The sequence below is a fragment of the Amphiprion ocellaris genome, chromosome 10 (assembly GCF_022539595.1).
Source record: "Amphiprion ocellaris isolate individual 3 ecotype Okinawa chromosome 10, ASM2253959v1, whole genome shotgun sequence".
Lineage (NCBI taxonomy): Eukaryota > Metazoa > Chordata > Actinopteri > Pomacentridae > Amphiprion > Amphiprion ocellaris.
This window is the reverse complement of record NC_072775.1, coordinates 27261133-27273474: the sequence shown is the minus strand read 5'-3', so window position 1 is coordinate 27273474 and position 12342 is coordinate 27261133. Positions and strand designations below refer to the sequence as shown.

The 12342-nt window shown below is 39.2% G+C and overlaps 1 protein-coding gene across 7 annotated transcripts in view; it reads left to right on the top strand.

Annotated features, from left to right (window-relative positions):
* The window catches only part of LOC111575768 (choline transporter-like protein 5-A), a 74039-nt gene that overhangs the window by 39769 nt on the left and 21928 nt on the right, over positions 1-12342 (top strand). For 6 of the 7 annotated variants that reach the window (XR_004848262.2, XR_002746766.3, XM_055014385.1 and 3 more), the window contains 8 exons: positions 1646-1706; positions 1824-1947; positions 3745-3828; positions 5956-6068; positions 6410-6541; positions 8288-8387; positions 8536-8628; positions 12098-12185. Coding sequence is in view for 5 of the 7 variants with exons in the window: in XM_055014385.1 (XP_054870360.1) it covers positions 1646-1706; positions 1824-1947; positions 3745-3828; positions 5956-6068; positions 6410-6541; positions 8288-8387; positions 8536-8628; positions 12098-12185 (795 nt within the window). In the remaining 2 variants the exon portion in view is untranslated. The remainder of the gene's footprint in view (positions 1-1645; positions 1707-1823; positions 1948-3744; positions 3829-5955; positions 6069-6409; positions 6542-8287; positions 8388-8535; positions 8629-12097; positions 12186-12342) is intronic. The other variant, XM_055014383.1, reaches the window with a different exon arrangement.

The following is a 12342-nucleotide window of genomic DNA, read 5'->3' as shown; positions in this document are numbered from 1 at the left end:
TTTAAATTATGCCCTAAGCCTATGAAAATGGTCTATGACATTGTGATCATTTGTGGTGTTTCTGTGTCATACTGCAATTACATCCAAAGATGCTAGTTAGTGGCAGGGTTTCTTTGTGTACTTCAAGCAATTGTGATAGAAACAGAACAGATCCTGATTGAGTTAAAGCTAATAACTATTGAAGCAATAGTTTATTTCATTGAAATGATTGCAATACAGGAAACTGCAAAGACAATGGAACCAACTGAGTCTGTACACAGATTAGTAAAATGGAGAAAATTAGGAAATGGCGTATGGCTACTTGGTGGAATACAAGATATTGGTGCTTGCATTATCAACAAGTTATATACAGTAGTATCAGACTGTATATTTTCAGATAGCACATTGTATCACCATCTCAGATTTTGTTTAGAGTTTACGTGTTTGTTAATTGGGAGCCAAAACTAACCTTTGTAAAATAATTTGGTAAAATTTTGAGAATTTCATGTTTTCAGAAGTGGAAATTTTGTATTGTCATCCTCAAAAAGTGTGTTGTGTGGGTGTTAAATATCTCCAGAAATATTACCATGAATAGAAAAATGGTTAAAGTTAAAATTTGAAAACAATGCAAATTTTTTAAATTAGTTTGGTATTGGGACCGCAGAAATTACATGTACAGTGTTTATACCCCACAAAGGTTCAATGTTAACACATAAACCTGGTTATAGATCACATAGAATTCAGTGAAAATACCACAAGGGTAAATACCACCACAACAAATAGGAAAAGGAACAAAACCTTTCTATAATCAACACAAAACGAAACCATAAAACGAAATACAGTCCAGTCCGGGCTTTCTTAACTAACTTTTGTATACAGTTCAAACAGTCAACTTAAATAACCCACTCCAGGGTTTCCAGCAATCCAACGGAAAAAAATCTAAACAAGGAAGTACCTTACAACTGTCCATTCACTGCCGGGAAAAAGAGTAATCCAACTCAAAGTAGATTTTTTTTGGAAAACATAATGGCATGTGCTATAACAACAACTAAAGTGAAACAGGATACTACTCAAAAGCCCTTTGATGTCTCTGTTGGTCTTAATGTCAAGTTTTTTTGGCTTCTTCTTAGTGTAGTTGAAACAGGTATGGGTGACAGAATGTGCACTATTGGCACCCAACAGATATAATCAGATGGAAGACATTGAAACAATGCAGCCTGTGTGTAAGATGGCAAGGGGTGACTGGGATTCACTACTGACAATGACGATGAGGAGCATGATGTAAGGGGAGAGTTTGTGCACCCAAATGGCCAACTGTGCCATTTAAGGGCCTCCACCTGTTGATATTTGCAAGAATGTCAGGTTTGATGTCCACTCCCTTTTCTGCATTCCAGTATTTCAGTTAAAGAAGTAATTCTTCAACTTTTGTTAGCTCCAACTTCCAAATGATCCGCTCTATGCTTGTTTGAAGTATGTGAACAAACTCAGTACACAGTAGAACAGAAACCTCACCACTAACAAGTGTTTTGATTGTGCAGTTATAGAACAGCAAAGACACACCAGTGCCTATAACAATTTTAAGGGTATGGCTTATGCTCTGGTTAGATTCAAAGCAACAATATAAGTCAAACTTTAACCTAACTCTTCTCTCTCCTTTTTCTTCCAGCCAGCATCTCAGGTTCTGCGAGATGAGGACTGTCCCTCCATGATTGTACCAAGTAGACCATGTAAGCATCTAATTCCCCTAAAATGTTACCTCAGTCTTACCTTGACATTGTTTTCAATTATAATGCCCTCAAATTGAACATTCTAAGAATCTGTCAATGTATGCACATGTATGTCAGTTCTCCGGAGATGTCTACCAGACTTCATCACTTTGAATGGGACTGTGACTGTAGCGAACAGAACCAGGTTTAAAGATGCTCTGGAAATGCCACGCAGTGTTACTGAACTCCAGCATGCTGCTAAGTACCAGAATTTCTTCTCTTACATACTTTTGGAATTTCTGTCTTTGTTTTATGACAAAGGTTACTTAACAGCTGTAACAAACTCACTGCACTTTACAGTGCTGTGAAAAAGTTTGCACCCCTACAGATATCTTCTATTTTTGCATATTTGTCACACAAAAATGTTTCAGATCATCAAACAAATTTTAATGTAAGACAAAGATAACACAGGAAAACACAAAATGCTGTTTTTAAAGGATGATTTCATTTTTTGAAGGAAAAATGCTGTAAATGCTGAAAAAAGTAATTTAGCTGTCAATCGACTAAATGTTCAAACTCATTTGGCAATTGGATTCAATTTCACCAGCCACATTCATGTATGATTACTGCCAAGCTTGTTGAATCTAAATATCATTGAAATAGAACCTGTCTGACATTGTGAAGAAGGCTAAAGGGTCTCAAAAAGCAGCACATAATCCACATTCTACAGAATTTCAACAACAGATGCGAAACAAAGTAATTGACATCTGTCAGTCTGAAAAGGGTTACAAAAGCCATTGCTAATGCTCTGGGACTCCAGCAAACCACAGTGAGAGCCATTATCCACAAATAGAGAAAATATGGAACAGTGGTGAGCCTTCCCAGCAGTGTCTAAAACTCAAGCCCAAATGGGTTTATATGGGTTTCTGTCATAACCCAGCAAAAAGGCTATGATAAAAATGGGAGATGACACAGGTATTTCCAGCTAAAGTTTCTGTTTTATGAAATACTACTACTAATAATAATATTGTCTGGTGTAGCAGCACAAACCAAATGACCAATGAAAGACAGCTAAGGGGTTCGACCTTTTGTAGCCTGAAGGTATTGGGCCAAAGTGCACCAAGCAAGGAAGACCACCTACTGTGTTGCCAGCAGTTTAGCCACCTGAGGAAACAATCCATAACATATGGACAACCAATGTGCCCCAACAGTTTACTGGGCAGGGCCATCACAGCATGACAATGATCCAGAGCACACAAGCAAATCCACCTCTGAATGGCTTAAAAAGAGCAAAATTAAGGTTTTGGAGTGACCGACTCAAAGTCCAGTCTTGCACCTCATGATCAAAAACCATATAATGTGGCCAAATTAAAACTATTCTGCAGAAACGAGTGGGCCAGCATTCCCCCATGGTGATATAAAAGGCTGATCACAAGCTATCTCAAACATTTAGTTGCAGTGCCAGTTATTAGGTTCAGGGGGGCAATTATTTGTTCACAGGTGCAGCTTGGGAGTGGCTCTGAAGTGACTGCTGGTTATTGTGTGTATGAATCCTTGGAGTGCATGAAAACTCATGAAATTTGTTCTTGCTGCCAACATTTGGTGTACTTTGGCTGAGATATTTTAGCTTTAGCAGAAGCAGCTCTAGAAAATAAACCTGGGGGAACATACGGCAGCTGGTAAAATCAGAATGGCTCTCCACTGAAGAAGAGGGCAGCAACGGGAAAGGATTATGCAAATATTTAACTTGATGACTATTGGTTACAGCTTCTATGTAGAACGTGGATAAAATTATTTCTGGCATGTAAAGCCCAGACCATGTGTAGTTGAGGGAGAGCTAGAGAAATTGCAGTAGTAGCGACTTAATTTAATCACAACTTTCATTTTACTGTAAGTTTTTCAAACAGACAAAACTCAATACAAACACATTCTTATGATGTGGCACCTTTAATATATTTGTCTTTAATTAAGTAATCCTGATGGGTCCATGAGTCTTTTAATTTGTGGTAGAATATCCGCCTTTGTACGTGTCCCAATACATCTCTCTCCCAATTTTCAGGGGTATAACAGGACTAGTGGACACTAAGGAGGTGGTCATGAACATAGTGGAAGATTATGCCAAGTCATGGGCATGGATACTCATGTAATTACACAGACAACACACACATAGGTGATTAGCATATGTGTAAAACTGCAACATCTAATTTTGTGTTAGAGATACACTGCCTGGACAAAAAAAAAGTCGCCACCTGGATTTAACTAAGCAAATAGGTAAGAGCCTTCCATTGGATAATTACTGCAGTGATGAATACGTTTCAGCTGGCAACAATTTATTTAACCCTAGCTGATGCAGTGAGGAACTTCTCATTTCTTAAACAACCATGTCAGAAGACAAATCCTGTGGTCATGGAAAGGATGCTAATCTGTCTCCAAAGGGTCAAATTATTGGCCTGCATCAAGCAAAGAAAACAACTAAGGAGATTTCTGAAACTACTAAAATCCATTTAAGAACCATCCAATGCATCATTAAAACCTCAAAGGATAGTGGTGAACCATCACCTTCAAGGAACAAATGTGGTCGGTCATGTGATCTGATGAGTCCAGATTTACCCTGTTCCAAAGTGATGGGTGCATCAGAGTAAGAAGAGAGGCAGATAAAGTGATGCACTCATCACATGCCTCGTGCCTACCAGCCTGTGGGGGTTAGGGTTATGATCTGGGGTTGGTCAGGTTCAACAACATTATGTTCCCAAAGAATGAGGTCAGCTGACTAACTGAATATACTGAATGACTAGATCTTTCCATCAATAGTTTTTCTTCCCTGATGGCACGGGCATATTCCGAGATGACAATGCCAGGATTCATTCATGATGAACGAGTGGGTCAGTGAGCATGAGGGTGTTTTCACACCTACGTCTTTTAGTCCGCAACACCTGCAAGTACGGTTTGTTTGGGCTGATGTGAAAGCATACCAGATTTTTTTGGTTCGGACTAACGAACCGCACCGAGACCACTTTCGGGAGGTGGTCTCGGTCCGCTTCTATGTGAACTCCAGTTCGGTTCGCTCCTGGTGAGAACACAAACCTGTCTCCATTCGGACCGGCTTGATGGTGCAGCAGACTTTTTGGTCTACGGGAGCTTCCGTAGCTTCCGGGATTTTTCCCTCTTCACATGCTGCGCCAATCAGCGTACACCTACGTCATCGTAAACGCCTTGTTTTGTAAACAGCGCCGCCAAACGACTGGGGGGAGATATAACATTAATTGGAGTGGGTTCAACTGCGAAAACACTGGTGTGAATGCGAACCGAACCAGTTGAAAATAGCAACATTGTAACAACTTTTGGGTCCAAACGAACCACTCTAGCGGACTAACAGGTGTGAAAGCACCCTGAGACATCATTTTCACATATGGATCGGCTTCCACAGAGTCCAGACCTCAGCCCATTTGAGAATCTTTGGGATGTGCTGGAGAAGACTGCGCAGCGGTCCAACTCTCCCATCATCACTATAAGATCTTGACAAAAAATGAATGGTAACATCTGGACAGAAATAAATGCTGTGACATTCCAGAAGCTTATCAAAACACTGCCATAGCGAATGAGTGCCATAGTCATTGCCTGCTGAAGGCAGTCCAACAAAATATTAGAGTATGCGACTTTTTGTTTGGTCGGGCAGTCTATATTACCCCAATTTTTGCAAGAAATGTTCATCAGCACTTGTCTGCAGCAAAACTAGTATGAGTAGGAGTAGCAGCAAACAGTAACTGTGGTATTTGTTTATAGTGCAGCAAAACAAATTTGTGTAATTTTGATTAGGAAATTGATAGAAAATAATTCCAACCCAATCTTGATTCAAATACATAAATATGAAACAAGTAATACACACAACTGCAGGACAAGGTGAAAACTGATTAAATGAGGAGTTCTGCTGATATCAGTGAGGTCAAACTGTGGAACATGCCGCATTGTTTTTCCACTAGCTTACTGTGCATTTAAAGTCAATATGAATTCATTGCAGCAATGATGCCAGACAAACAGAATTTTAATACATTATCTGGCTATTGCAGGAAAAACTGTGACCCATGTTCAGAAACTTTGAACAGATTCACTAACTTTATGACTAGGTTATTATTCTGCCATGTTTGAGCATTTATACACCCATAGAATTTACTTCAGCAAAACTTACTTGTCCTTTTTTTGTTTTTGTTTTTTGTTAAAGCATGATATTTGTGTACTTTTTTTAACTGTACTTTTCTGTACACTGTGGCAGTGGTCTGCTGATATCTTTGGCTGTTAGTCTGGTCTTCATCCTGCTACTGAGGTTTACAGCTGGGTTGCTGTTGTGGACTACCATCATGGCCGCTCTACTGCTTTTGGCATATGGTGGGTACTCAGGACTTTATATTGTTCAGAAAGGATTTTTTTTTATAGAACATGGCGATTCTAATGTAGGGAGAAGCTTCAACAGCTTATGCTGTCAAATATTATGTGAAGGTGACATCTGAGATCTGAAAAGAATTTATTTTTATTTTATTTATTTAACCTTTATTTTACCAGGAAGTCCCTTGAGATTAAAAATCTTTTTTCCGAGGGAGGCCAGAAAGAACAACTCTTCAAACCATGCTTCAATTATGCCATGAAATAATCAAACAACTAATGAAAGTGACATGTTTCTGAAATCTCTAACCAGCATTTTTCTAATTTCTCAATATGTGACTGCGCAGGTATGTGGTACTGCTCCACAGTCTGGTCCCAGCTCAGATACAGACAAGGCTCTGAAGTTGCCATTTTAGAGGTTGGCCTGCAGACAGACCTGCAGATCTATCTACAGCTCAGACAGACATGGATCATATTTTGTAAGTCTGTTTTTTTTTTTTTTTCAGATCAGTGGGTGACTGTCATTAAAAATCACTGCATTCTTAAATAAATACCAGTCAAAAGTTTGGGCACACCTTCTCATTCAATGATTTATATTTAATGATTTTCAACATTGTAGATTAATACTAAAGACATCAAAACTATGAAGCAACACATATGGAATTATGTTGTGAACAAAAAAGTGTTAAGCAAATCAGAATGTTTTATATTTTAGATTCTTCAAAGTAGTCCCCTTTTGCTTTGAAGAGGGCTTTATACACTTATGGCATTCTCTCAATCAGCTTCATGAGGTAGTCTCCTGAAATGGTTTTCCAACAGTCTTGAAGGACTTCCCAGAAGTTCTGAGCCCTTGTTGAGGAGACTACCTAATGAAGCTGACGGAGAGAATGCCAAGGGTGTGCAAAGTTGTCATGTGTATTTACAAATTAAATACCAATTGAGACAATTACACATTTACCTAATGAATTAAATTGTATTAACAATATTGTGTGTGTGTGTGCGTGCGTGCATGTGTATGCGTGTATATATATATATGTGTATGTATGTATGTGTGTGTGTGTATATATATGTATGTATATATATATATATATATATATATATATATATATGTGTGTGTATATGTATATATATATGTGTATATGTATGTGTATAAATATATATGTGTGTGTGTGTGTGTGTGTGTGTGTATATATATATGACAGCTAGTGCAAAAAAGCGGTATATATTTACATGAACGGACATTTCAGTAGCCTACCTACTATCCCTTCATGTTATGTGCCAGGAAGATGAGCATTTCTGCATTTTCAGGCAAGGGTGAACTCCTGGTTTTGCTCACAATGTAGCCAGCCTTCAAGAAAATGCGCTCCGATGGGGTGGAAGGGGCCGAAATGCACAGGCAGTCCTTGGCTGCTAATGCCAGTTTAGGGTAGCAGTTACAGTTTTGTTTCCACCATCCAAGTGGGCCAGACTGGACTCTAGTAGAATCCGCCAAATACTGCTCCATCTCTCGCTTGGCACTATGATTCTGCTCCTCAGGGTGTTCATCGTCTTGAGTCTGACAGGATTAGCATGGATATGTTTGTCTTCAGCAGTTTGTCTTCTGTTTACAAATGCTTCAGCTACAGCGAGGGGGGGTGATCTGTGTATTCAGATCTCAAACTTAATTTTCGGATACCACTACAATGACCGAATGTTCTGATAGTCCAGCCCTAGAAATGACATTTTCATAACTTAACATCCTACCTTCCAAAACATTTTAATTTTATATGAAATATTGGATAGGACTGCTCAGAAGTACCCACAAAATACAAAAATTGCACAAATGATGTTTTGGCAGTTTTCTTCCATCATGACAAATGCATCTGTCAGGAAAGCTGTGTTTTTATTGTAATGTGACTGTCTAGTTAACATTCAAATAAAACTAATGCAAAGCACATGGAAACCAACAAAACCTTGATGAAGCACTTTGTGTCGTCCGACAGCTGTTGGGCAGCCTGCTTAAAACCTGAATCACAGCCTTATTTGTCATTTGATGGGCAAATTACCTTCCATTTGGATTCACATTTTTAATTCTGGTAAAATATTGAGTATTTGCATCCATTTCAGCTAGTTGTCATAAATCTCTGTTTCATTCTTGATTGATAACTTTTTAAAGGATCTGTAGTAATTCAGATGTTTGTGAGGCTTGACTGTAAAATATAAATAATGAAAACTTTCCTTTTCAGTGGTAACTCTGGGAGTGATTGAAGCTTCCATTTTCCTGATGTTGATCTTCTTAAGAAGAAGAGTCCTAATGGCTGTCACCTTGCTCAGAGAAGCTAGCAAGTATGAAATCTCATGACTGAAGGAATATCATAAAACTTGAAGATATTTAACGTGTGAATATCTTTCAAAATGTGATTATTTGAAGAAATATAGTATATAAATGTAGAATTGTTGTTTTCCTGACTTTATGGTTTTTACTTTCTTGCAGGGCCATCAGTTACATCATGTCTACACTATTCTTTCCAGTCATCACCTTTATCTTGTTGACTATATGTATCTCCTACTGGGGGTTTATAGCAATGTATCCTTCAGAGTGGTCAACAGCAATAATAGCAAGAGTTGAAAAAAAAACTTACACTTAAATTTTACACTTGCTTTGTATTTCAAAAGTAAGGGATTAATTAATTTGATGATATTCTGATTTAATATGTACTGTTGAAGTCGAAAGCAAACTATAGTTTTGTTGAGCATCTACTTTGATGTGATTTTTCCAGCAATTGTTATGAACAGATTATTTCACTTGGGTGAGTCAGACGTGTACAGCCACTTTGCTGACTGTGCTTTTAAGCAGCCTGAAAAATTCTAGAAAATTGTGCCAAGGACTTTAGAAGTTTCAATTGAAGGTGTACCTTTCTCATTGCTGAAGCAAAACAAATGTAATATTAGACATTCTCAAACAAATGACATGCTAGCACACAGTCATCCATTACCTATACACAAGTTTATCCTCTGTAAGGTCGCAAGGGGTTAGGGGGCTGGAGCTTATCTCAGCTGACTTAGGGTGAAGGCAGGGTTCACCCTAGACAAGCACTCACATCTGTGGACAATGTAATCACCATTTAACCTCAGCAAGTCTTTGGACTGTAGGAGGAAGCTGGAGCACCCGGTGAGAACCAACACAGGCAGAACATTCTCAGAGTGTCCCTGGTCCCAGAGCTGGATGCTTCAGATCTGTGGTTGTTCTCCCACCAACTGGCCTAATCTCCATCTGTGGGATGCTGCTGTGGACTTTCCTCAGGCCCACTGCTTCCAGCTGCCCATTTCCACCAATCTACTCTGCATTGCCCTTACTATACTTGATTTGCTCATCTACATATTTTTGAATTTACCAGCAGCTATATATATAGCATATTTAATGCCAGAGGGCTGCACAGTGGCGTAGTGGTTAGCACTTTTGCCTTGCAGCGAGAAGATCCCTGGTTCGCGTCCCGGCTTTCCCGGGATCTTTCTGCATGGAGTTTGCATGTTCTCCTTGTGCATGCGTGGGTTTTCTCCGGGTACTCCGGCTTCCTCCCACAGTCCAAAAATATGCTGAGGTTAATTGATCATTGTAAATTGCCCATAGGTGTGAATGTGAGAGTGATTGTTTGTCTCTATATGTAGCCCTGCGACAGACTGGCGACCTGTCTAGGGTATCCCCTGCCTTCGCCCGAGTCAGCTGGGATAGGCTCCAGCCCCCCCCCCGCGACCCTAGTGAGGATTAAGCGGTGTATAGATAATGGATGGATGGATGGATTTAATGCCAGAGCCGTACACCATAGCAGTAAACTATAATCAGTTTCCATGTTAGTTGTACTTTGCATGTATCATGTGTCAAATTGTGTGTTTTATGGTCCTTGGGGAGCAGAGCCAGGATTTATGGGCGCCGTAACAAGACGCAGCTGCGTCCTCAAACATTGGATGCAACTGCTGTTGCATCCAATGTGCCCTGATTCACAGTAGCCAGGAGTGCAGCAAGAGGGAGGAGGTACCAAGGCCGAGGAGGAGACAAGCAGGTTGAAATGAGGGAGAGAAGGAGAGAGGAGGGTGGGAGGATGAGCAACAGAGGAGCAGAAAGGACAGAGATACAGGGTGAAACAAGGAGGAGAAAGAAGGAAAGAAAGAGAGGGAAGAAGACAGAAAGGGGGGCTGGGCAGAAACCCTGACATTAAGGGGGAAGTTGTGTTTAAAAAATTGCAGTCTATGCCTGTGCATGAGTGTGAACACCCCCTGCTGCTGGCTTGACAGAATACTGTTGTGTGCGAGACACTTTGTACACAGCCCTGGCTCTGTAAATGATAGAAAGAAAACAAATGTCAGATTTTTTTTGCGCTCACATGGAGAAGACCGCAAACTATGAGGAGATATTCACAGAATTTCACAAGGACTTTTTTGGGATAACATTGGCTTGCTCAACCATTAAGGGCAACAAAGCAAAATATCGGAATGGTCATTGCAAAGACCTGACCTCTATCTAATTGAAGATTGGTAGCAGAACTGAAGCATGTATAACCAAAGAGACCTACAAACCTGACTCACTGACACCAGTTCTGTCAAAAGGACAAGGCCAAAAATGTACCAACTTGTGAGAAGCTTGTGGAAGGGTACTCCAAACATCTTCCCAAGTTAAACAATTTAAAGACCCTGTTTGCATATCCATTTGATATTTCCTACATGCTGGACATATCATTCACAGAATGAATAGTCTGTGCCATAGTTGGGGATTTTGAAAAGCATGTCCACGACACTCTCATAAATACATGGATGCAGACTTGCAGGACTTAATGTCAGCTTGTATGTCTGAATTACACCATTTTACCAACTTGCTGTGTAGCGTAGAGTAGTTTTCCAGGGTTTATGCAGAGTCATAGGGAGCTGGTGTGCTCAAGTAGCGTGTGAGTAGTGGAAGAGTGGATGAAGATAGAAAAAGATAGACATGCAAATTCTAAAGGAAGCAGATTTACTCTATGACATTTCATGACAAGCAAGGATTATTTCCTCTAAAGAAGTTTTCGAAATAGGTAATTTTGATACACAAAAGTGATTTTAAAGAAAAATATGACTTTAAAGACAATACTTTTAATTACTAAGTAAATGTAAACTTCTTACCCAGTGTGATGGAAGAAATAATAGCTCTTTTAAAGCATCCTCCCTCTTGTTATATTGACATTTTACATTCATACAATAGTGATTCTAACTGATCTAAGATGGGAAATGCTTACTTGAATTACAAATTAGGAAATGTTTAGAAGTGAGTTGAAAGCAAGGGCAGCTAATACATGTCCTAATAACCATTCACCATATTGTAATTCAAATAGTCTGAGAGGAAACTATACTTCTAAACTCCGTCTGTGTCCATTGTAGGCTTCAGAAAATCTATCCCCTGGTGGGAGACGTCAGCTGACTTACGGGTCTTCAGAGTTAGGATAGTGAGAGTAAGATTTAGTGGTAAAACGGTTTACAAGGAGAATTTTCACTTGAGAATGCAGGGACATGAAACCATTAGCAAATGTTAACTTTTAGCTGGAGTGTTTTTGCCTGTGTTTGTTTGCTGGAATGGGCTTAAACCACAGAGGGGAGAGGAGGCCACTATATTTTCAAATTCCGGCTGTTTTTCCCCTTTTCCTACTGCACCTTTAAGTATACTTGGCAAGTGTATATATAAACGTCTGGCTTTAATTGCATTTGTAAAGCTCTTCCAGAGAAAAGCAACATTGTGATACAAAAGTTTTTTTCATCGGGATAATTACACCAAATCATCAAATCATCAAATTTATGTCATAATATACAATATAAATTAAAAAATATTATGTTTCTAAATATCTTGGAAAGTACTTGGTACATGTGTCTAAAATTTCACAGGTATCATTTTAAACATGAATAGTTAAAAAAAAAAGTTTCAAGATAATCAGAATTTGGAGCAGAAGGCCCCTGATGATTTGAGATGAAATAACCCACTGACATTATAACCAGCTCATTAGATGGGTCTTTAACAGGTCCTGTGAAACCAGATACCTAGCATCCTCAGGTGAAGCCGTCTACAAAGTGATGTCTCCTGATGTGAGCTGCCCTTATGTCAACAGTACGTGCAACCCTGAGGTACATTAACTGCTGTTTAATTTTGTCATCATTGTGCTGTCTAATGTCATGACAAAGTCAAATGTGATCTTAAGAATTATGTAAGGCTTTACATCTCAAAACGCTATAGTCAAACTGTAGAGGAAGATCTGTGGAGGATTTGTTCTGAGAAAATTAC